The 25,566-nt window shown below is 43.7% G+C and overlaps 1 protein-coding gene across 2 annotated transcripts in view; it reads left to right on the top strand.

Moving 5' to 3' along the window:
* The window catches only part of spag9b (sperm associated antigen 9b), a 60,348-nt gene extending 44,343 nt beyond the window's left edge, over positions 1 to 16,005 (top strand). The window contains exons 6-29 of one of the 2 annotated variants that reach the window (XM_084141815.1): positions 1,519 to 2,191; positions 2,396 to 2,486; positions 2,761 to 2,897; positions 3,408 to 3,440; positions 3,561 to 3,618; positions 3,850 to 4,002; positions 4,203 to 4,263; positions 4,370 to 4,500; positions 4,746 to 4,802; positions 6,504 to 6,683; positions 6,906 to 7,038; positions 7,160 to 7,255; positions 7,345 to 7,512; positions 7,685 to 7,856; positions 8,050 to 8,259; positions 11,035 to 11,203; positions 11,277 to 11,405; positions 11,520 to 11,668; positions 11,854 to 12,002; positions 12,174 to 12,345; positions 12,569 to 12,682; positions 12,934 to 13,107; positions 13,188 to 13,325; positions 13,459 to 16,005. In XM_084141815.1, coding sequence (XP_083997941.1) covers positions 1,519 to 2,191; positions 2,396 to 2,486; positions 2,761 to 2,897; positions 3,408 to 3,440; positions 3,561 to 3,618; positions 3,850 to 4,002; positions 4,203 to 4,263; positions 4,370 to 4,500; positions 4,746 to 4,802; positions 6,504 to 6,683; positions 6,906 to 7,038; positions 7,160 to 7,255; positions 7,345 to 7,512; positions 7,685 to 7,856; positions 8,050 to 8,259; positions 11,035 to 11,203; positions 11,277 to 11,405; positions 11,520 to 11,668; positions 11,854 to 12,002; positions 12,174 to 12,345; positions 12,569 to 12,682; positions 12,934 to 13,107; positions 13,188 to 13,325; positions 13,459 to 13,580 — 3,669 coding nt within the window. In that variant the 3' untranslated portion in view covers positions 13,581 to 16,005. The remainder of the gene's footprint in view (positions 1 to 1,518; positions 2,192 to 2,395; positions 2,487 to 2,760; positions 2,898 to 3,407; positions 3,441 to 3,560; positions 3,619 to 3,849; positions 4,003 to 4,202; positions 4,264 to 4,369; positions 4,501 to 4,745; positions 4,803 to 6,503; positions 6,684 to 6,905; positions 7,039 to 7,159; positions 7,256 to 7,344; positions 7,513 to 7,684; positions 7,857 to 8,049; positions 8,260 to 11,034; positions 11,204 to 11,276; positions 11,406 to 11,519; positions 11,669 to 11,853; positions 12,003 to 12,173; positions 12,346 to 12,568; positions 12,683 to 12,933; positions 13,108 to 13,187; positions 13,326 to 13,458) is intronic. The other variant, XM_084141816.1, reaches the window with a different exon arrangement.
* Positions 16,006 to 25,566: the final 9,561 nt, after the last annotated feature.

Raw genomic sequence — 25,566 nt, 5'->3', positions numbered from 1 at the left:
GATTATATCTCTCTCTCTCAGGTTTGTATACACACACACAAACACACAAACACTGTGTGTCAGCAGAGCTTAGGGTTTTTTGACATGGAAGGCGTCAGCTTTATCAGTCTGATGGACAGAAGAGAAGCTAGGCTCTGATAGGCTGACAGTGGTATTATGGGAACAGCCGAGAGGATGATGCCAGCGAGGGAAAGTGGGGGAATAGTCCCAAGGGTAGAAGAAGAAGTACAAGGGAAAAAAGAGGCTGGGAGAGTGAAGGAGAGCACATAAGAGACTCGGGTGTAATGGATGTCTTTCAGTGTTTTGTCAATGGTCTTTTCCGAGGTTATTCTAAAAAGCCATATAAAGTATCTAATGCAAACAATTGAATGATTGACTGCAGTAGAAAGCCTAGGTAGACGACCTCTGGAAGTGGCTGCTCATCAGAACGTGTAATCCATACCTTTATCACCTTCAACCCGACACGTCTGACTCTGCCGGCCCTTTCACTTGATCCACTGTCTTTTATACTTAATTACTGATTTGCAATAATCTTTTTTCAACATAAATCTGCTGTTCTATCCCCCCCCAGTTGTGATCACTGCTCTAAAACGGGCCTTCGCTGTAATTTTTCTCTAAACCAGCTGGGGGCGCCAGACTCCCAGAGCAGAGGGCAGAGGCTTTCAGCTAATCAGCAGGCTGAACAGAACCAGGTCCAAACTATCGTGTTGCTGTGTTGTTGACTATGTCGTCTCATAAAAGCTTAATATAGCCTTTGTGCCACCATAGAACATAGTACACTGCCAGCTGCATGCAACCCAAGCAGGTTACTCACCTGGACACCAATGGTGTGACTGGGGCTAAATCTAAAATGATACATTTACATTTTAGTCATTTAGCAGACGCTCTTATCCAGAGCGACTTACAGTGATACCTATTTCCTATGTAGTGCATTACTTTCGGCCCTATGGGGCTCTGACCAAAAGTAGTGCACTATATAGGGAGTAGGGTGTCATTTCAGATGCATCCCAGTCTTTCAGGGTTAGTCGGCTTGCTAGTATTACTAATGCATAGAGCGTTCCCTCTACTTCAACCCAATCAACTAGACTTAGCTAGCTAGCTAGCTAGCTTAGAATCGACAAAAACGTTGTTTTCTAACTGTGCTCTAACAACTTTGATGTGAATTGAGGTGTTTTTTCCGGTTGGTTTTCACTTTGCCTTTTGTTTCAGTGGAAGATGTTGTATTTACTGCGTTTTGTGTGTACTTTGTTTTGTTGGTTTGTTTAATGCACTTTATACCATTGCCTTTTGAATGTTTGAGTGTTCAGTGATGATTTTGACTGGGTATTAATGGTTGTGTTGGATTGGCTAACCATTTTTCAAACCTGCTTATTCCTGTTTGAGGGAAAGAAGCTAAGACTATTAGGATATAGCCATTGTGTCCTTGACCATCTGTCAGTATTTCATTTATTTTCCTCCTTCCCTCTTTCCTTTCCTTTTATTTCTCCTCTTCCTCCTCCTCTTCTTTCTCTTCTGTAGGATGAGATGTCTAATGCTAACCGTGGAGGCTCCAAGTCCAACACCCCCATGTCTCCTAAAGGGGGCTCCAAGTCAGGGACCCCCATGTCTCCTAAAGGGGGCTCCAAGTCAGGGACCCCCATGTCTAGCCATGGTGGAGGCTCCAAGTCAGGGACCCCCATGTCTAGCCATGGTGGAGGCTCCAAGTCAGGGACCCCCATGTCTAGCCATGGTGGAGGCTCCAAGTCAGGGACCCCATTTGGAGCTCCCGCTCAAGGAGGAGGTTCCAAAATGTCCTCACAACAAGGTGGTTCTAAATCAGGCACCCCCATCTCTTCTCAAGGAGGGTCCAAATCGGGTACCCCTATGTCATCTCAAGGAGGGGACTCAAAGTCGGTTACCCCAATGTCCACGCAAAACAGCGACTCTAGTTTGGTCACTCCACTATCTTCTCAAGGAGGAGGGTCTATGTCGGCCACTCCCATGTCTACTTCCGAGTCTGACGTTGCCATGGCGTCGGTGAGCACGCCACTCCAGGAAGAGTTAAAGGAAGTGGGCAAGGGTCTGAACAGGAACCTGGACAGAAGCAACAGGAAGCCAGAGAACATCAGCAGTAAGAACACCACAGTACAGGAGGGTCAGGAAGGACAGGACTCAGAGCTGAGAGGAGGGTCAGGACCTCTCACAGGCACAGGTCAGTACTGCAGCTACCGGGCATAAACTGGGATAACATGGGGATTGGCTATGTTGGGGACTTGGATTTGTTATATTATAAAGACCTACCAAAATGTGTTTGGCATCACATTGGCTGCACCACTGTATTCACTGTGTCAAACGTGCCATATGTCCCACAAGGATAGTAATCTAACATGTTATTCTCTCTCCTCTCCACACGCAGCAGATGATAACGCTGAGTCATTGGAGGTGCAGGCCATCATAGAGTCCACTCCTGAACTGGACATGGACCTTAGCGGCCACAGAGACGCCAGGTAGGGTCAACAGGAAGTAATGTTTCTATCTCGATCTCTGCATCTCTATCCTGAACACTCAATCATCATCTATGTGTCAAACTATACAGAAAATTCCTTCCAGCTTGGTCCTTTGAGCCGGCTATATAAAACATATCTACACAAACGTTATTTTATGATGGAATGTATTGTAGCTGTGGTCACTCTGATGACCTCTCTCCCTCCCTCCCCCTTCCATCCCCCTCCTCCCCATCCCTCTCTCCCTCCTCGTATCCCTCTCTGTATCCCTCTCCAGTACTCCTACTAAAGGAGTAGGTATAGAAAACATGGCGTTCGACAGGAACACTGAGTCTCTGTTTGCAGAGCTGTCCTCGGCAGGACCTGACATGGAAATAGACATAGCAGACATGGACGAGGGGGCCGACCTGCTGGGTAAGACACGCCCACCTTAGACACTATTCCAAGAATCATCTCATACCCACGCCTTGGGTAAATCTGGAGAACTCTGCCTCAATCCCAAATGATTGGCAAAGACTGAAACCTGTGTGTACATGCCATATACTAGGATGGACTCTCCTTTCTACAGAAATAGTTAGCCATTTCTCCCCATCACATTAACTTTCTTTATCTCCATACTGCATAAGTCATCTCATTATGTCATTATTTTCTTGGTTCCTCTCTTCAGACGAGTTTTCTGGTGTGTATTCACCATTCCATTCATTATCCTTGCACTTCTCCCTTATCACTCACCACCCTCTCTCTAGTTCTCCCCTTTTAGCTCCCAAACTATGTCTAAAATATACAGTGGGATCTCCGTGTTGGTGAGGTCGTAGGTTAGGTGTTCTTTAGGCTGTTTATAGACCAGTCGGAGTCCCGGTAGAGTCGTGTGCTGTTAGGTGATTGTCAAGATAATCTGTTTTGTTTTCCACCTCACATTGCCAGCATGGGTGTCAGACACAGACCTTAACTTCCTGGGTAAGACTGAAGGAGGGTGTGTATCATGTGTTTTATATCATTCCATTTTAGAAAGGAGGAATTTCAATTTCTTCCCTTTTTTCCCTTTTCATCCCTCCTTTTCCTCTCTCTCCTCCTAAGGTATGGGTCGTGAAGTGGAGCATCTCATCCACGAGAACACTCAGCTGCTGGAGACCAAGTAAGTTGTGTTTTCAAATCACCTGCATCCATGCTCAAGAAATCAACTTAACATGAATTAATCGAGCAAGAATGTTCCATGTTGTGCAATAGACAGCACACTACTGCCACCTGTTGTTCACGGAGGGATTTAGCTTTCATCAAAGAGAGAGTTCACCCAGGTCCCAGAGAAAGTGTGTGTGTGTAGGGCCTAATGATCATGCCATCTAATATTTATCTTCCGTCTCGTCAGAAATGCATTGAACGTGGTGAAGAATGACCTGATAGCGCGTGTGGATGAGCTGTCGTGTGAGAAGGAGGTGTTGCAGGGAGAGCTGGAGGCTGTGACTCAGGCCAAGACCAGACTGGAGGAGAAGAACAAGGAACTGGAGGACGAACTCAAGAAGTCAGTCTCTACTCTACCCTACCGCTCTGTCTGTTTTCTTTCCCTCTTTAGATGAATATAGGATCCCCAGGCATGTCCTGTGTGTGTGTGTGTGTGTCCTGTGTGTGTGTTCATCTCCAGTGTGTGTGTGTCCTGTGTGTGTTCATCTCCAGTGTGTGTGTCCTGTGTGTGTTCATCTCCAGTGTGTGTTTCTCTCTTAGGGTTCGGGCCGAGGCAGAAGAGGCCAAAACGAAGACCAAGACTGAGAACAATGAGGAAGATGTGAGTTCTGTGCATGTGTGTGTATGTGTTTGCTGAGATATATATATGTGTGTGTGTGTGTGTGTGTGTGTGTGTGTAATGAGGTTGCTGATACCACTCCTGGCAGGCGGATGTTCCCACAGCCCAGAGGAAGAGGTTCACCAGAGTAGAGATGGCCAGAGTCCTCATGGAGAGGAACCAGTACAAGGAGAGACTGATGGAGCTACAAGAAGCTGTACGATGGACAGAGATGATACGGTAGGGAGAGGGGGGAGAGGAATCTTGTGATTAAAGCTGAGCTAGTCCAAAACAAAATGATACATATTGAAGTGTTTTTGTATTTTGTATTCCACTCACACAATGTTCTTATTGATAAACATGCATCCCTTCTAGTTAGTCTTTTGTGTTTTCTCTCCTGGGCGATTCTAGCTAGTTGAGTAACAAGATCGTTTTTGTCTCAGCTGAATAGGGATCAGTCATTAAATGTGTTATCTTCCCCTCAGAGCATCAAGAGAGAATCCAGCCGCCGCAGACAAGAAGAAATCCAGCATCTGGCAGTTGTAAGCTTGCCTCCTCCTTTTTCTACCACCCCTCCTTTTCTTCACTCCTTCAATACAATCCTTCCCCTTTACTGCACATCTCTCCTTTTCTCTTTAAACTCTACATCTAGGAGCTGGCATACCAGACTTGTAGCTAAAGCCACTGTAAGATTGTTGATGATTATTTAATATGATTTCCCCTTTTGTTTTTTGTTTTGTCTTTTTTATTTAATTTTTTCACATTTTGATCTCCAGTGTGTAGGTAAACCTTTGGCAGGCTAATGGGTCTTCTTGATTCAGGTTCTTAACAAACAAATCAACAAACCAGGGAGTGCCTGCCTGATCAGGGAATGGCTTTTTAGTTGAAGTGTCATTTTGTTTTCATTGTAAGTCGGAGTGAGTTCAAATTGAGTGAAATCTCCCAAGGGAAACCAACACTTTTCCTCTGCTTTAAAACGTTAAAAAAACTATTCACCTACAAATGAAAGACAGAAGTGTGTGTGTGTGTGTGTGTGTGTGTGTGTGTGTGTGTGTGTTTGTGTGAGCGCATGTATCAGTGTGCTTCAGCCTAGTACACGTATTAAAAATATTTTACTGAAATGTATTAGAAATGGCCAATTCCTGATCTAGGCTCTCCCTGGAATGGTTATGGTGTGTGGTTGGTTTATGAATGACATGTTTTGTTGGACAGTGGTGTAATGCATCTGACTAATGATTCATTTTTATTTTGGGCAGGGGGTAAAGCCTTTATCTGTTGGAGAGGGGGGTGTAACTAATTAGTGTTGGAAAGGGGTTGTGTGTGTTAAATGCATGTTTATTTATGATGAAATCCCCTGTCTCTCCTGTTGCCCTCTGCTCCTTTGGTCCCTCTCTCTGTTGTATCCTTCCTGATGTTGTTGTTGTCATGTCTGTATGCAGGAGGTGTGTTGGGATGGGTGATGCGGGGAGAAAGAGGGTATATGTAGTGGAATGGATAGTTGTATTCTAGAGTCAGATACTGTAAACAGTATGTAATCTCTGGTTGGACATATTTCTAAACTGATACACTGAGTTTAGGCTTGAGGCTACTTTCTGCTATATGGAGAGGGTAATACAGTCCATCCATATGTTTTGACCTGATGGACTGTAGCTATTTGATCTTCAACCAAAATAATCCTGATTTATTTATGGACCTAGTCTTTTCATCTCACTCTGTTACATTAACAGGCATCGTCTCTAGAGCTGGAATAAGCAGCAATAGTTTGTAACTGTGTTGTGTTCTGTGTTGACTTACTAACTGCCTGGTTCGTGTTACAGTATTAACCAATGCATTCCCTGCTCTCCCATCCCCTGTAAAATTACTGAGTGGAGACTCGCTTGCTGTTAAACCCTGCTTTTGGTCGGTGTAGTCTGGTCTAACCAATGTGATTGAGAAAGGTCTCTTTGCATTATGGCACTGGAACAACAAACATTGTTCTGACCTTTTTGACAGTTTGCCAAGCTCTGTATGGCTCTGGTTTTGGCTGTGATTTGGGAACTCAAATGGGTACTGAAGGCTGAAGGTGTGATTTTTTTTGGGTGGGGGGTGGGGGGGGGTGTAGTAGTAATCAACTGTTGATTTGATTATTTATCCCTTAAACCCTGCCGCTGCTGCTTTGTCTACCCTCCATATGTGTCTCTGTGCTCTTTCTTTCCACCTCCTCCTTCGTTATCCCTCCCTCCCTCCCTCCCTCCGTCCTCCAGTTTCAGTCGGTTGTTCAGTTCGAGTGGCGGAGCGGCTAAGAAGCCTGCGGAGGCTGCGCCAGTGAATGTGAAGTACAACGCCCCCTCCTGCCAGGTCCAGCCCTCTGTGAAGAAGAGGAGCGCAGCTCTGCAACAGCTACCCAGCGACAAGAGCAAGGCCTTCGACTTCCTCAATGAGGAGTGAGTGTTGGAGACGTATACCCATCTGTCCATTCACTCATGATCCACCCATTTATTCATGCAGTCTTTCACGCATCAAGGTTTCAATCATCCTTCGGCCCCGCCTCCATGCCACCATCCATTCTTCAGTTCATTTACCCATCTACACTGGATAATATGTTCAGAATAGATTAGATGTTTTTGATGCTATTTTCTCCCCTCCCCCCTCCTCCCCCAATCCAGGTCTGAGGCAGGCAACATGGTGTCTCGTAGGGAGCAGAAGAGAGCCCAGTACAGACAGGTGAAAGCCCACGTTCAGAAGGAGGAGGACGGCAGGGTACAGGCCTACGGGTGGAGCCTGCCGCAGAAATTCAAGGTAGGACAAGTGTCTTTGTGCATTACTTTATATTACAGACTTTTTCTAGATATTTTAGAAAAATATGTTAGGTTAGGTTCAGTGACTCCAGGTACGCTGACCACACTGTGTTATATTACAGGTGGCCAACGGTGGTCAGACGTTAGAGAACAAGATGAAGAATCTACCTGTACCCGTCTACCTCCGACCGCTGGACGAGAAAGATGCTACCATGAAGGTGTGTGTGCATGTGTATACCTTTCCTAACCTTGTATTTCTCTCCATATATGTGCCGTATTGCTAACTGTGTGTCTCTCCCTCCCGTAGTTGTGGTGTGCTGCGGGTGTGAACCTGTCGGGGGGTAAGACTCGTGACGGCGGGTCTATAGTAGGAGCCAGTGTGTTCTACAGTGACCTGACCAGTCCTGGTCCTGAGAGCCCTCTCAGGAAGATAGGATCACAGAGCAGTCTGGACAAACTGGACCAGGACCTAAAGGTACATATACACGCCACACACAGTCACATGGTCATACAGCACACACACATGCATGCGCTCATACAATACAGACAGACAGGCTCATAAGACACACACACATGCGTGTACTTACAGTAAAGACACACACTTGTACACCTTTTTCCGGTGTGTGTGTGTGTGTTTGTGTGTGTAGGAGCAGGAGAAGGAGCTGCGCCACCAGGAGGAGCTGTCCTCTCTGGTGTGGATCTGTACCAGTACTCAGGCCACCACTAAGGTCATCGTCATCGATGCCAACCAGCCTGGGAACGTCCTGGAGAACTTCTTTGTCTGCAACTCTCATGTCCTCTGCATCGCCAGTGTGCCAGGTCTGTGTGTGTTCGTTTGTGTGTGTGGGTCAAGTGTGTGTGCGTTTGATATGAACTCAAGACACAGCAAAATATGTTTATTTGTTTTGATTGTAGCTAACCATAACATGTTTATTTATACACGTTTATATATGGTGTGTGTGTGTGTGTGTGTGTGTGTGTGTGTGTGCGCGGTCGTGGGTGTGTGTGTCAGGTGCCAGAGAGACAGACTACCCGGCAGGGGAGGAGGTGCCCCATGACGCGGGGTCGGCTGCTGAGGGTGGGACTCTGGAAGCCAGCACAACCAGTAGTTGCTCAAGGGGTGAAGCTGGAGTGCTGGCAGGGATCAATGTAGTTGGCTGCTCTACAGAGGGGGCAGTGGCTACCCCCCAGACAGCAGGAGCAGAGAATGACACCGACACAGGTAAGATTAGTACACGCACGCACGCAGGCGCACACACATACAGTTGAAGTCGGAAGTTTACATATACTTAGGTTGGAGTCATTAAAACTCGTTTTTCAACCACTCCACACATTTCTTGTTAACAAACTACAGTTTTGGCAAGTCGGTTAGGACATCTACTTTGTGCAAGACACAAGTTATTTTTTGACAACAATTGTTTACAGACAGATTATTTCACTTATAATTCACTGTATCACAATTCCAGTGGGTCAGAAGTTTACATACAGTAAGTTGACTGTGCCTTTAAACAGCTTGGAAAATTCCAGAAAATGATGTCATGGCTTTAGAAGCTTCTGATAGGCTTTTCAGTCAATTGGAGGTGTACCTGTGGATGTATTTCAAGGCCAACCTTCAAACTCAGTGCCTCTTTGCTTGACATCATAGGAAAATCAAAAGAAATCAGCCAAGACCTCAGAAAAAAAATTGTAGACCTCCACAAGTCTGGTTCATCCTTGGGAGCAATTTCCAAACGCCTGAAGGTACCACGTTTATCTATACAAACAATAGTACGCAAGTATAAACACCAATGGACCACGCAGCCGTCATACCGCTCAGGAAGGAGACGCGTTCTGTCTCCTAGAGATTAATGTACTTTAGTGCGAAAAGGTCAAATCAATCCCAGAACAACAGCAAAGGACCTTGTGAAGACGCTATATCCACAGTAAAACGAGTCCTATATCGACATAACCTGAAAGGCCGCTCAGCAAGGAAGAAGCCACTGCTCCAAAACCGCCATAAAAAAGCCAGACTACGGTTTGCAACTGCACATGGGACAAATATCGTACTTTTTGGAGAAATGTCCTCTGGTCTGATGAAACAAAAATAGAACTGTTTGGCCATAATGACCATCGTTATGTTTGGAGGAAAAAGGGGCTGGCTTGCAAGCCGAAGAACACCATCCCAACCGTGAAGCACGGGGGTGGCAGCATCATGCTGTGGGGGTGCTTTGCTGCAGGAGGGACTGGTGCACTTCACAAAATAGATGGCATCATGAGGAAGGAAAATTATGTGGATATATTGAAGCAACATCCCAAGACATCAGTCAGGAAGTTAAAGCTTGGTCGCAAATGGGTCTTCCAAATGGACAATGACCCCAAGCATACTTCCAAAGTTGTGGCAAAATGGCTTAAGGATAACAAAGTCAAGGTATTGGAGTGGCCATCACAAAGCCCTGACCTCAAGTGTTTAAACCCTTTACAATGAAGATCTGTGAAGTTATTTGGATTTTTACGAATTATCTTTGAAAGACAGGGTCCTGAAAAAGGGACGTTTCTTTTTTTGCTGAGTTTATATACACTACCGTTCAAAAGTTCGGGGTCACTTAGAAATGTCCTTGTTTTTATTGGTCAGTCTGAGATATGGCTTTTTCTTTGCAACTCTGCCTAGGTCAGCATCCCGGAGTCGCCTCTTCACTGTTGACGTTGAGACTGGTGTTTTGCGGGTACTATTTAATGAAGCTGCCAGTTGACGACCTGTGAGGCGCCTGTTTCTCAAACTAGACACTCAAATGTATTTGTCCTCTTGCTCAGTTGTGCACCGGGGCCTCCCACTCCTGTTTCTATTCTGGTTAGAGCCAGTTTGCGCTGTTCTGTAAAGGGATTAGTACACAGCGTTGTACGAGATCTTCAGTTTCTTGGCAATTTCTCACATGGAATAGCCTTCATTTCTCAGAACAAGAATAGAGTGACGAGTTTCAGAAGAAAGTTATTTGTTTCTGGCCATTTTGAGCCTGTAATCGAACCCACAATTGCTGATGCTCCAGATACTCAACTAGTCTCAAGAAGGCCAGTTTTATTGCTTCTTTAATCAGCACAACAGTTTTCAGCTGTGCTACCATAATTGCAAAAGGGTTTTCTAATGATCAATTAGCCTTTTTTAAAATTATAAACCTGGATTAGCAAACACAATGTGCCATTGGAACACAGGACTAATGGTTGCTGATAATGGGCCTCTGTACGCCTATGTAGATATTCCATTAAAAATCTGCCGTTTCCAGCTACAATAGCCATTTACAACATTAAGAATGTCTACACTGTATTTCTGATCAATTTGATGTTATTTTAATGGACAAAAAAATTGCTTTTCTTTCGAAAACAAGGACATTTCTAACTGACCCCAAACTTTTGAACGGTTGTGTGTGTGTATATATATATATATATATATATATATATATATATATATATATATATATATATATATATATATATATATATATATATATATATATATATATATATATATATATATATATATATATATAATATAGTGAATTGGCCATACGTTCAAAAGTATGAAAATGTATGCACTCACTAACTGTAAGTCGCTCTGAATAAGAGCGTCTGCTAAATGACTAAAATGTAAATGTAAAATATATTATTTATTATTATATACTTTCTCTGGCCCAGCCAATATTGGAAACGTGGAGGCGCTAGTTGCTGCATCTGCTGCGGCTCAGAGAGAGCTGTAGCAGGCTAAAAGGTGCGCAGACACGCACAGTTTTCTTTCTCTTAACACAGCACGACAAGCCTGAAACCTGCCCGGCCCAAATCAATTCACAGAATTTGAGCCCCAGCCAAGTATAAGACCGGGCTGGGCCGTCGGGCCGCGTCAGAGTTAGGTTGAGAATGAGAACTCTACTATACATACACACATTACTCTGTATTGGGATACAGAGATTCTCTATTGAATAAGTCTGTTCTTACACATACAGTATCTCCTTCTCTCCTCCCTGTGTAGACTCCAAGGCTGCAGAGGAGGCTACTGAAGCTACAGAGGCCAGTGCAGGTCCTGCAGGCCCGGAGCATGACTTAAGTCAGAGGGGAGTCTACACTGAACATGTCTTCACTGACCCTCTGGGTGTACAGAGCACTAGTCCTGGGGAGACGCCAGCCAACTACACACAGAGGTATGGGATACATGGATGCACACAACACACACACTAACACACTAACACACTAACATCCTGTTTCTGTTCTCAGGGAGTCTGATCTGGTAAAGGATGGTGTTAGCTCCAACCCTAACCCAGAGGAACAGGACCTGATGAGAGAAGAAGCCCAGAAGATGAGCAGTGTTTTACCCACCATGTGGCTTGGGGCACAGAACGGATGGTGAGACGCTGATTGATTAATCAATCAATCAGATCAGTTTATCAATCTCATATTGATCTAATCAGTCAAATGTGTGTGTGTGTTCACTCTGTGGTCTGTGTGTGTGTGTTCCAGTGTGTACGTGCACTCATCAGTGGCCCAGTGGAGGAAGTGTCTCCACTCTATAAAGCTGAAGGACTCTATCCTGGGCATCGTCCATGTGAAGGGGAGAGTGTTGGTGGCTCTGGCTGATGGAACACTGGCTATCTTCCACAGAGGAGTGGGTAAGGCTGATGTGTTTCCATATGTTTTCTTACATGTGTTTGTGTGCATTATGTGACTTTAATTTATCTTACATATTTGTGTGTATTTGTGTGCCTAGCGCCATACCATAATCTTATGTGAGTGTGTCAATGAAAGGATTCCTACATTGGTGCTTACACACCTCTCTTACTCTCCCTCTCTACAGATGGTCAGTGGGACCTGACTAACTACCACCTGTTAGACCTGGGCAGACCCCACCACTCTATCCGCTGTATGACCGTGGTTCACGACAAGGTCTGGTGTGGCTACAGGAACAAGATCTACGTGGTCCAGCCCAAAGCCATGAAGATAGAGGTACATCTGACCCATTCATGGACATAGACATGCACACACACACAGAAGAACCCCCACACACACAAGAACCCACACACACAGACTCAGTCCACAGATTATAGTTGTAACCTCCTCTCCTTTTCCATCCTCTCTCTTCTCTTTCTCCATCTCGCCCCCTCTCTCCCACTGTAGAAGTCGTTTGATGCCCACCCCCGTAAGGAGAGCCAGGTGAGACAGCTGGCGTGGGATGGAGATGGTATCTGGGTGTCCATCCGACTGGACTCTACTCTGAGACTGTTCCATTCCCACACACACCAACACCTGCAGGACGTTGACATAGAGCCCTATGTCAGCAAGATGCTGGGTGAGGAACCAAGGGCATTTACACCAGTTGTAGTTGATGTGTGTTCTACGTTCTATGCTTCTAACGCAACTTGATTGTGGTGTTTGTGTCCTCGTTGTTAGCTAGTTTTGAATGATATGGGACAGGGGTTCATAGCATTAGCAAGCCAAAGTGACATACAGGAAATACAGACCCATACTTCATTATTTATCTTTTCTTAATGTGTCATGTTGGTCTCCGTCAGGTACGGGGAAGCTGGGCTTCTCGTTTGTCAGGATCACAGCTCTCATGGTGTCCTGTAACCGTCTCTGGGTCGGCACCGGCAATGGAGTCATCATCTCTATACCTCTCACTGACAGTAAGGGGAAGTAATGTCTCTCTCACTCTCCATCCCCCTCTCCCTGTGCCCTCCACTCTCTCCCTCTCTCTTTTTAATGATACATCTCTCTCTCCATCCTTCTCTCTCCCCTCCCTATCTCTATTTAATGAAAAATCTCTCTAGCCCTCCATCTATCCAACCTCTCTCTATTTGAATGACTAATCTCTCTCTCCATCCTTCCGTCTATCTTCCCTCTCTCTATTTAATGATTAATCTCTCTCTCTCTCTAGCCAATAAGGTGATTGCTGGGCCAGGTAAACCTGGTGGAGTGATCCGTGTCTATGGTGATGAGAACAGTGACAAGGTGACGGCTGGAACCTTCGTACCCTTCTGCTCCATGGCTCACGCTCAGCTCTGTTTCCATGGTCACCGAGACGCTGTCAAGTTCTTCACCGCTGTCCCAGGTAACTTCACTTCCTTTTCCCTCTCTTCTTCTCCTCCTCGTCCTGCCTTTTAACTGATGAAGGTCCTCCCGCCCCCCCAGGTCAGGTGATCCCGTCAGGTGCGGGCGGAGCAGCAGAGGCGGGGGGTGACAGTGGGGCAGAGGAGCACCCTCAACAGCAGCTGGAAAAGTCTGTTCTGGTGATGAGTGGAGGAGAGGGATACATCGACTTCAGGATGGGTGAGTTGGCATGGACGATCATATCAGACAATCAATTGACAAGTACAGTCACTATATGGCCGGGCATGAAAACATAGATATTTGTATGAGTTGAAGTGGCTTAATGTTTCTGTGTGTGTCTTTGTATGTGTAGGTGATGAGGCTGGGGAGACTGAAGAGCCACTGGATGAGCCCACTCTGAAGCTGCAGCCGTTCCTGGCCAAAGCTGAGAGGAGTCACCTGATCGTTTGGCAGGTCATGGACAGCCAGGTCTGAACTTTTAACCCCTGACCTATGACCATGCCACGGAGATGAGGAGCCTGTTTAAAGCAGGAACAAGCTGTCCAATCAGATTCACTCTTCTGCATGTTTATTTTTGTTTATTTATTTTCTTCTAATTTTGGTTTTGTATCTTTGTTTTGTTTTACGGTTATTTTTTATGAATTTTTTTATTTTACTGATTTGAATTGTATTTTAAATCTGATACAAGCCTGTTGCTCTTCTATTATTATCATTATTATTACTAGAATGATTATTAGTGAAAACAAAATAATTAGTTTATTTAACTTTATTAGATCATGTTTTGCACCTGGTTTTCTATTGGACGTTTAGGGTCCAACCCCTCTGTCCAAATACTGTGTGGTGATTGGTGGAATCAATGCAGGGTCAGGGTGTGTCTTTGGCCTCCCTCTCCTCCTCTCTGCTTTCTTTCAGATAGACAGAGAGGAGACAATACGGTATAAGACACCTGTACACAGGAGAATAATGATGGTTCATTGGTTATGATGTGTTTTGAAATGCAAAACCAAAACCACCCCATGATGTCTCACATCGTCCAATAAGAAAGAAGGGATTACAGGACAATCCAGTAAGGGAGCCAATCCTGTGTGTCCTGAATGACACAGGTGTGCTCTTCTTGCGTGATAGATTTTATTTTGTGAGAACATGGCTCTTGATTGTATGCAAGACAGTTTAATCAATTGTCAGAGTTTTCTGGACCTGGGATCAGTGTTGTCCTCCATGACTGGGCTTATGTTTAGGCAAACCTAATAGATCACTGATCAATCATGTCCGTAGCTGCAGGGGCAGAGAATCGCCTTGTTTCAATACTTTCGAAATGCACCTTTTCTTTCTAGTGGTAATGATTAACATGTTTGGAATCATGATTGAAATAGGATGGATACATATAGATTAGTAATTTATTACCTCACGGAAGGAAGGCAGGGTTGCATTTCAAGAGTTGGAACGGGGCCTCCGTCTTTAGTTTCTGGGCCCCTTCCTTCCTTCCCTCCTTCCTTCCCTCCCCCCTTCCCTCCCTCCCACCAGCTAGAGCTTGCAGACACTTTATGAAAATCAACGACTGCCTTATGTTTGAAAGTTGAAAAAAAATATTGAAAACTACATTATGGACTTTAAGTGTGACAGAGTATTTATTCCTATGTGAAAGAATGTTACTCGGCCGGTTACCAAATAAAGTAAATGTGTAATGTGCGGCCCTGTAGCAGCATGTTCAGCCCCGTCTCCCTGTAGATACAATAACATTTTGTCAGACAGATAGTCTTTGTTAAAAGGATCATGGTGTATAGAATAGAGATATATTTTTAAGCTGTCATCTCTGCAAATGAACTAAGAGCACTCTCCGAGAGCAGAGATGTTAGTGTATAATAGCTGGCTTCTGGAATCTTTTGTATGCTGAGGGTAGATGTTACCCATAGGCACAGATCTAGGATCACTTTATCCTCTGTAAATCCCAACGTGAACCATTAAGGGGAACAACTCAACACTGACCTTAGATCAGCGTCTAGGGAAAACGTCTATCTTCTACCTTTTGTACACTAGGGTACAGGGTGGCTGTGTTCTCTGACCAGACATGCTCCACCCTGATAGGTTGAAATGATACTGAAGTGTTCAGAGACTCTCCTACTCTCCTATTTATATTAACTTTTTGTACATTTAGTCTTTTAGACTCTCACTGTGGTTGCATCTCAAATGACACATTATTGATTCCCCATCTAGTACACTATTTTGGCCAGGCTAGTAGAAAGAAGTGCACTAGAAAGGGGGTAAGGTTTCAATTGACAAATGCGGCATGTGTCTCTGGTCTGTGTATCAACAGACTTTGCTGGTGTCTGTTACTCCGGTGTCTGTCCTGAGGAGTGAAAGTGTGTGTGTGTTTCTCCTCTCCAGGAGAAGACCCCTCATCGCAGTTTAGCCATTTCAGTATTTATTTCTATGAAAGAGCCTTTGCAGTTCAGAATGTAACTTTGTACAATATGAAATATGACCATATATATTAATATAAATATGTATATGAAACATTGAAATGGCTTGGGTTTATTGTTTTGGCAATGATTGTTATTGGAATGGTCAATACATGAGTGGTTGAATTAGAGAGAGAGAGAGAGTAACTTCTGAGCTATGCACTACATCCACAGGGGGGGGTTGAGTTTACTGGGTAGAAGTTGTCATTGGGCAGAGATCTAGGAACAGCTTATCCTCACAAAATCCTTCATTATGGCTAAGGTGAAATGTGTAAAACAGAACAGTGCCTAAGATCAGCTTCTTCCTGGAGGTTGATGAACAGGTCACGGTTCCCCCCCAAAGAAACCTGTCGTGTTGCTGTGATGCATCACCTATGTACTGCTACAGCGTCTCAGCCTTATTCTTTTAGCAATCAATTAAACTGACTTTTGTGGGGAAACTCTTGTCCTCTCGTTATTTGGCTTTTTCCAACTTATTGAAATCATTCTCAGGTGCTCTTGACTTTACCAGACATGGGTTTTTCCAATACATGAGGTGCACTTAAAATCGACCTCTTAAAAGATAAGAAAACATACAGCATACATCATTTTATGTGTAAACCAAACACAATGGATGTCCATGTTCAGCAGTATCCAGCACCCTGGAGAATGACTGACCAGAGGTTAACTCTGCAGGGAGAAAGAGGGTTGGTTTTCCTTTATGGCTGTGGGGCACTGCCTGGTGAAGGTCAAGGACTACCTCTGGAAACACCCTCTATCGTTCTCTGCTACAGTATCGATTGCCTTAGGTTAGGCAGAAACCAACATTTAGCACAACTCTGTCTCATGTTGCCCTGAAACAGTATCTCTGCTGTACGTGGGTGTCTACATTAACTGGACAGATGATAACCTTGCAAGACCAGACAGAGCGCCTGTAATCAATGAAACGCCTTGATTTCAATGCAGTGTTTAAGTATTTACTTTTTACATATAGCATCATACCATAATATCAGACCTGTAGCCTAGCCTACTGCAAAAGCAAAGTCTCTATTTGGCTCCTGAGTGGCGCAGTGGTCTAAGGCACTGCATCGCAGTGCTAACTGTGCCACTAGAGATCCTGGTTCGAATCCAGGCTCTGTCGCAGCCGGCCGCGACCGGGAGACTCATGGGTGACGCACAATTGGCCCAGCGTTGTCCAGGGTAGGGGAGGGAATGGCCGGCAGGGATGTAGCTCAGTTGATAGAGCATGGCGTTTGCAACGCCAGGGTTGTGGGTTCGATTCCCACGGGGGGCCAGTATAAAAAAAACATGTATTCACTAACTGTAAGTCGCTCTGGATAAGAGCGTCTGCTAAATGACTAAAATGTAAATGTCAACTCCTGAAAAGAGATCATCCTTCACTGAAGAAAACACATTCACTTTTCTTCCTTGCCACCAGGTGTCAGTGTTGCCCCACAGTCTGGTGGCACCTGGAAGGGGACATTACTAGAAGCCAATAGAAACACTTCTCCCTTTGTTCAAATTGGCTTTTAACTGTTCTATTCATGGGTTTAATGTTCCATTCCATACCAATAATGTACAAAATCTGCGATGGCACAATAGCCATGTGTGAAATTTGGTGCCTCTATCACAAAAGTCACAATTGTTTCACTTAGCTGCTGGACTGTAAGGATTTCATAACATTTATGTTAGTGCTATCAGGTTGTGAGGATGTATGGATGGTGACTTTGGACAGGACACATGGATGGGGTGATAGTAATGGTCACGCATGCCTGGCTTGCTGCGCTGCCCCCCTGGCCCACACATTTACACCACCGATATCAGTAGAACATACACACCTCCCTCTCCCTGCTCCCCTGTTCTCTCAGAATGTAGTGGTTATGTAATGAGCCAGCTGGTGTCTCTAGGGGAGGTTGGCTTGGCCTTGGCCCCATGACGCTTGCAACGCCAGGGTTGTGGGTTCGATTCCCACGGGGGACCAGAATGAAAATGTATGCACTCACTACTGTAAGTCGCTCTTGATAAGAGCGTCTGCTAAATGACTAAAATGTCTCGGCATGCACCATCACCCACTGCCCAGGCCTCTCTGTGTCTACGGGCCAACCAATAACACTGTGGGGTTTAGGCTTTCTATTTTATGGAAAGGGACAATATCTCAGTGGCATGAAACAATCCTTCTGCATAGGCTGTAGCGTGTGTGTGTGGTGTCTGTCCATATGTTTCATTGCAGGGCCAGATGGGTGCAATGAGGTGAGTGCTGAGTCTGTTGAATGGTGCATTTCTACCACGAGGTATAACTCATTATGTCATTATCATTATTTACCCTCTCATCAAAAAATACACTGGTCAGAGTAAGAGAAAGACTTGGTTTCTCACCCTATAATATAGGACCCATATCAATTCATCATCAGATATTTTTATTTATTTATTTTATTTATTTATTTATTTATTTATTTTATTTATTTAGCAGACGCTCTTATCCAGAGTGACTTACAGGAGCAATTATGGTTAAGTGCCTTGCTCAAGGGCACATCGACAGATTTTTCACCTAGTCGGCTCGGGGATTAGAACCAGCGACCTTTCGGTTACTGGCACAACGCTCTTACCCACTAAGCTATGTCCCTCTGCTGAGTGCAGTGTGTGTCTGGGTGTCACAGTCATCATCAGGTCTTTCAGATCATTGGTGTCACAGGACCCAAACACACAGCTGCAGTCTCTCTCTTTCTTATTCTGTCCTTCTCTCTCTGTGTCTATCTTCCTCCTCTGTGATGTCTGAGTGTTCCTTCCCCAGCTCTGTCACCAAAGGGGATTTGCTACTGTGAGCGTGCATGTGTGTGTGTGTGTGTATGTGTGTGTGTGTGTGTATGTGTGTGTGTGCACGCTGACACTGCACATCAAAGGGTCTGCTAGAGACATTGTCTGGGAGAATGAGCTTCAGAGTGCAGGCTGCTCGCCCTCGGCCCAGACACACACACACACACACACACAGACTTAGACATAATCTGGAATAGAACGAAACAGACTTTTCAGAATAGAATAGACACTAATAAAATAGAATCAACAACACAGACATTTCAGAATATAATATACAGTACATTTTGAAAGGAGAGGTCAGGTGATGGAATCCATTGTCCAAAACATCCTTCCTCTGCTGTAGTGGAGAATCAGCGATTGCTGACCCACTCCTAAATTAGGACCTGAAAATGGATGCCATAGACAGATGAAATTCGGATTTGGTTTGCCTGCCATTTGCTTCTGCTGGGTTTGTGAAATAGAATACCCTCTCTTCCATACACTCAGATATTTGCGAAACAGGCTCCTAAAGCCACTCAAAGCTGCACAGACTCAGTGGTTTGAGGTAATGCTAACATCTAAAGTCAGTATCCAATTTCAGCTGCCATGTCCTTATTTCAAGGTCTTTTACGCTGTCCTGCCCTTGAGCAAATACGTTTAAAACTCTAAAAATAGATGTTTTCCCTGATACAGTAGCTGAGGAGATTGCCTCGTGGTTGGAGGAGCTACCAGAGGTGTAATTCCAGCCCCTTTAACTATGCAGACAGCTGTAACAGTCAAATATGCTGTCTTTGATTAATCACTTCAAATATGTTCCAAGGGATTTATAAAAAAGGTGTCATGGAAAGAACTTGCATACATCTCTAGGTACCACACGGACCATTGAAGGAGACTAGAAACTAGATAATATTCATATAAGAACTTTAGGTATGTTTGTTTTTGTGTTTTTCATGCTTGCTGCTACTATTTTCAGTAGCCTATGACTAGGGGGAATTAGCATGAAAACATATCTGCATAAATTAAATGATCAGATAAGGAAGCTTGAAGATACGTTTCTGTGAACAACCTTCAATTTCATGTAATTTAATCCATGCAAAAAATAATGTAAACAAATTTAGCTTGAGGAGAGAATGTTCCAGAACGGCTCTTTCGAATGTTGAGAATAAATGTTCAGAATGCTTTGCCACTTGTGCTGCTGAGTCACAATGACCCAATATATGTATTAACCCTAGATGACTCACAGGGGTGCCCTGTTTTGAACCCACCACACAGCCATTTTGGTATTCCTCCATTGTAAAAAAAAAAGAAAAAGATTTTGGAAGCTATAGAAATGCATTTCTTAATTTATATATTCGTTTTTGACAAGTATATCCTATTACTGACACCTAAATGCATACTTTGAAATTATATTATGTGAACTGAACATAAAAAAATATATTAAACATATTCCTTAAAGTATTTTTTTAGAGAGTACTAACGCTACTCCCCCACTACAACAAATAAATACTTAAACACATGTAATTTTGACAATTTTATTGAAATAATGTAGTATTCCATTCATTACTATGGAGGACTGCTCCTTCTGAGGAGTACCAATATGGCAGCCGGTGCCTTCAAAGCCTCTCATTGACCATTAGATAGCATCAGCAATCCAGGGTTTATACATATCATTGCAATGACCTCACGATTACAGAGAAACTATTGGTCAATATTCATAGGTTGCACCTCCATCACTCGGTAGCGTCATGCCATTGTTATGAACGTTCTCAAGCTGCCCTCCGCCATTGTGGTGCCCAAAAGTCGTGATAACCATAGAGAATGATAGAGGCCTCTATTGGCCAAAGGGCAGTTTTAGCATGGGCAGCACCATTAAGGGCTTCCACTATGCTTCCGCCATTTTAAAGTAGTCAAAGACATCAACTGGGTGGGGATTCCTATGGGTTGTAGCCTCAATGGCAATGCCCATGCTGTCACAGATGCTATAATGGCACAGATATAAAGATGAGTCCTCTATCTCTATGTGATAAACCCAGTAATTCTGTGAATGCAGGCAAATGACTGTTTTGTCTAATTTACACTATATTGGCCTGGAATAACGATGACATTGCTAAAGTAGGCAAATACTTAGTAGGAAACAACTTTGCCATCATTATCATGTTGTCAAATTTACTTTAGACAAATGGTAATGTTGTCATTAGCTAGCAAAGTTAGTCAAAAATAGCTAACCATGCTAACGTTAGCTTGCTAAAATCCAGTGGTCTCCCCTCAATATTAGCTAGCTAGCTAACGTTATACTGCATCTAAAGTCAATCTGGCGACATCAAAATTATGACAAAAGGTTTTCCTACTAATTAGTTGGCTCCTTTTGAAATGTCATTGTATTTCCAAGCCACTGTGTTGCACTTTTTATGAAATCTTCATCAGTGCTCATTGAGAATGCATTGAGTAGAATGCTCAGTCGTGCATCAGTCCTAAAACTAATGTTCAAAACAATATTGTGACGGAACATGCAACCCTTGGTGTGTTAGAACAACATATTAAGCCTATTAACACACCAAGGTTTACCTGAAGTGAACCAAGACTCCTTGAAACTTTCCTCATTGGATTTCCCCAGACAGTGTTGTGAAAGTTGTTTACTTCCTAAAATTAACCAGTGAGCACAGATAGCGAGCCATTTAGCACACTCATGGTGATATGTACTAGAATTTCAAACTACGTTTACTGCTGGGGGTAATGGTTCATGACAGAATACATTGAATCCCTAAAAGTAGCCAGATGCTCACCGTTTGATGATGATATATGTTTGTGAATGAGATGCTTGTGATCAACCAACTACATATCATTGCAATGACCTCACGATTACAGAGAAACTATTGGTCAATATTCATAGGTTGCACCTCCATCATTCGGTAGCGTCATGCCATTGTTATGAACGTTCTCAAGCTGCCCTCCGCCATTGTGGTGCCCAAAAGTCGTGATAACCATAGAGAATGATAGAGGCCTCTATTGGCCAAAGGGCAGTTTTAGCATGGGCAGCACCATTAAGGGCTTCCACTATGCTTCCGCCATTTTAAAGTAGTCAAAGACATCAACTGGGTGGGGATTCCTATGGGTTGTAGCCTCAATGGCAATGCCCATGCTGTCACAGATGCTATAATGGCACAGATATAAAGATGAGTCCTCTATCTCTATGTGATAAACCCAGTCATTCTGTGAATGCAGGCAAATTACTGTTTTGTCTAATTTACACTATATTGGCCTGGAATAACGATGACATTGCTAAAGTAGGCAAATACTTAGTAGGAAACAACTTTGCCATCATTATCATGTCGTCAAATTTACTTTAGACAAATGGTAATGTTGTCATTAGCTAGCAAAGTTATTCAAAAATAGCTAACCATGCTAACGTTAGCTAGCTAAAATCCAGTGGTCTCCCCTCAATATTAGCTAGCTAGCTAACGTTATACTGCATCTAAAGTCAATCTGGCGACATCAAAATTATGACAAAAGGTTTTCCTACTAATTAGTTGGCTCCTTTTGAAATGTCATTGTATTTCCAAGCCACTGTGTTGCACTTTTTATGAAATCTTCATCAGTGCTCATTGAGAATGCATTGAGTAGAATGCTCAGTCGTGCATCAGTCCTAAAACTAATGTTCAAAACAATATTGTGACGGAACATGCAACCCTTGGTGTGTTAGAACAACATATTAAGCCTATTAACACACCAAGGTTTACCTGAAGTGAACCAAGACTCCTTGAAACTTTCCTCATTGGATTTCCCCAGACAGTGTTGTGAAAGTTGTTTACTTCCTAAAATTAACCAGTGAGCACAGATAGCGAGCCATTTAGCACACTCATGGTGATATGTACTAGAATTTCAAACTACGTTTACTGCTGGGGGTAATGGTTCATAACAGAATACATCGAATCCCTAAAAGTAGCCAGTTGGTCACCGTTTGATGATGATACCTGTTTGTGAATGAGATGCTTGTGATCAACCAACTACCATCAACCAATGACTGTATATTCAAACACATCGGAGTAGGTAGGCATAGTTAGGAGCAGCGTTGACAGTGATGGCTGTCCGAGCCAAAGGCTGCTAGTCCCTCTAATAGGCCTGAGGTCCTGACCCCCAGAAGTGGGCAGAGTGAGGAGTAACTCTATCTCTCCTGATCAGGTTCTCCCTAAGCCACTTCTGTCTGCTCTTCACCTTGCCAAGAGAGAGAAATAGGGATGAAGGTAGGAGAGGAGGGGTAGAGGAATTGAAGGAAGGAGGGAGAGAGGTGGGGCAGGGGTTGACGGAGGGAGGGAGGGAGGGGAGGGAGTAGGCCTATAGGAATACAGGGGGCCAGAAAGAAGAGAGTAATTGAAGGAGGAGGTTAGGACTGACACTACACAGTCACTACTGCCACATTCCTGCGTCAGTAAGATTCCAGAGGAGTCTTCTGATGCTGCAGAGAAGACCACTGGAGAGAGAGAAAGAGAAAGAGAGAGAGATGGAGAGAGAGATGGGGGTAGAGAAAAGTGATCCTGGAGTTTGACCCACTCCTGTTAGTTTGCTTAGCCTATACTCTTCAGGTTCTGCTCTTTCATTTTAAAAAAACAACGTTATTTTGCATTTTCAAGGGAAAACCCACATGAAAAAATACTATAGTACTATTGTGGTGCCGTTCTCCTTGAGGAAACCTACTGGACAAATACTTAAAGAGCAAGAGGTTTGTATGAACCTTGCTGTCTGCCTCTCCAACCTAAGCAACAATTTTGCAATTTAGAAATGCGATCTCCAAGAAATGCAATAAGGCACCTCAGGGTTTTTTGGTGTATGGCCAATATACCACGGCTAAGGGCTGTAGTCAGGCACTCTGCTTCGCGTTGTGCCTAAAAACAGCCCTCAGGCCTTATTGTTTAAATAGAAACAGTAATTGATTGATTGAACAATAATTGTTTGAATAAAAAACGTCCATATTCGGTTGCGGCTTGAGGGTTCAACAGAGAGAAGGAGGATGAGATGGATTTGCAGCACGAGGAAAAGATTGGCTGCTGTATTAATAGTTGTACTAATGTGCCACCCATTACTGAAAATAGACGCACGCACAAATTTACACATTGTTAGAGTGTTCACTGACCCATCGGCCCAGAGCAGGAGGATTGGGGTCAGTTTAGAGTGTATGTGTGTGTGTCTGTGTAACAGAGAGAACATCTTAGGAAGAAGATTAGCTACTGGGCTAAGACTGGTCTATATCTGCCATTGATATAGGTGCGTGTGTGTGTGTGTGTCTGTAGCAGATTTATTCTGTGTGTATGCATGTGTGTGTACCTGTTGCAGTGAGGACATCTTAGAAAGTTAGCCGATTAACCGTGTTAGCGTCTGTGCTAAGACTGGCCTATATCTGCCATTGATCCTTAGTGGGACCATATGTTCCCATACAGAAAGGGAAGCCTCCACACTAACAAGCTTATGTTACTGTTTGTTATGTATGTCTTCCTCTCTCTCTCTCTCTCTGACCAGACCCATTAACACAACTGATTTACAGCCTCACCAGCCTATATTTACAGAAAGACCGGTCTTCATCAGCAACTAGGGTTGCAAAGGGAGGGCATATTGCTTGAAACTTTCACATTTGACCAGTAAACTACCAGAATTTTGGTATCTTTCAAGGATTTTATGTCATCTATCACAATGCATTTTAGTGCCCCTTTTAGGTACTTCAGATTATCACAGGTGTCTGTAATTATCTCTGGCCCTCTGTGTGGCATAATCACATGCAAAATATATGAAATAATTAAATATGATTAAAAAAATAAAAATAAAATAGAATGCCAAAGCTGTAAAACATCCTAAATATAAACCATAAACTTAGTGAATACCATTGGTGTTTAATATGAGTGTTTCATGAAATATCCTGTATATATCGTTTTTTCACACTTGTATTTATTTTACTATGTCAATATGTATTTGTTAATGTTTTGGCTTCAAACAGGTGGCAGTTGTGAAGAAAAGTCAATCGTTGGAAGAGTAGCAGAGTTAATTGAAAATAATGCCATTGTTAATTAGATGCTTTTTTCATTAATTAGGCTATTTTCTCTTAAACTCTCTCTAGAAACTCATGGACAATATGGACACAAATGTATACTATACAGTGCATTCGGAAAGTATTCAGACCTCTTCCCTTTTTCCACATTTTGTTATGTTACAGCCTTATTCTAAAATGGATTAAATGAAATGTTTTCCTCATTAATCTACACACAATACCCCATAATGACAAAGCGAAAACAGTTTTTTTGACATTTTTGCAAGTGTATTAAAAATAAAAAACAGAAATACCTTATTTACCTTTGCTATGAGACTTGAAATTAAGCTCAGGTGCATCCTGTTTCCATTGATCATCCTTGAGATGTTTCTACAACTTCATTGGAGTCCACCTGTGGTAAATTCAATTGATTGGACATGATTTTGAAAGGCACACACCTGTCTATATAAGGTCCCACAGTTGACAGTGCATGTCAGAGCAAACACCAAGCCATGAGGTCGAAGGAATTGTCCGTAGAGCTCAGAGACAGGATTGTGTTGAGACACAGATCTGGGGAAGGGTACCAAAACATTTATGCAGTATTGAAGGTCCCCAAGAACACAGTGGCCTCCATCATTCTTAGATGGAAGAAGTTTGGAACCACCAAGACTCTACCTAGAGCTGGCCGCCCAGTCAAACTGAGCAATCGGGGGAGAAGGGCCTTGGTCAGAGGGGTGACCAAGAACCCGATGGTCACTCTGACAGAGCTCTAGAGTTCCTCTGTGGAGATGGGAGAACCTTCCAGTAGGACAACCATCTCTGCAGCACTCCACCAATCAGGCCTTTGCAAAAAGGAACCTAAAGGACTCTCAGACCATGAGAAACAAGATTATCTGGTCTGATGAAACCAAGATTGAATTATTTGGCCTGAATGCCAAGCGTCACGTCTGGATGAAACCTGGCACCATCCCTAAGGTGAAGCATGGTGGTGGCAGCATCATGCTGTGGGGATGTTTTTCAGCGGCAGGGACTGAGAGACTAGTCAGCATGGAGGGAAAGATGAACGGAGCAAAGTACAGAGAGATCCTTGATGAAAACCTGCTCCAGAGCGCTCAGGACCTCAGACTGGGGCGAAGGTTGACCTTCCAACAGGTCAATGACCCTAAGCACACAGCCAAGACAACGGAGGAGTAGCTTCGGGACAAGTCTCTGAATG

The sequence above is a fragment of the Coregonus lavaretus genome (assembly GCF_964263955.1).
Source record: "Coregonus lavaretus genome assembly, chromosome: 25".
Lineage (NCBI taxonomy): Eukaryota > Metazoa > Chordata > Actinopteri > Salmoniformes > Salmonidae > Coregonus > Coregonus lavaretus.
This window is presented reverse-complemented; position numbering and strand designations above follow the sequence as displayed.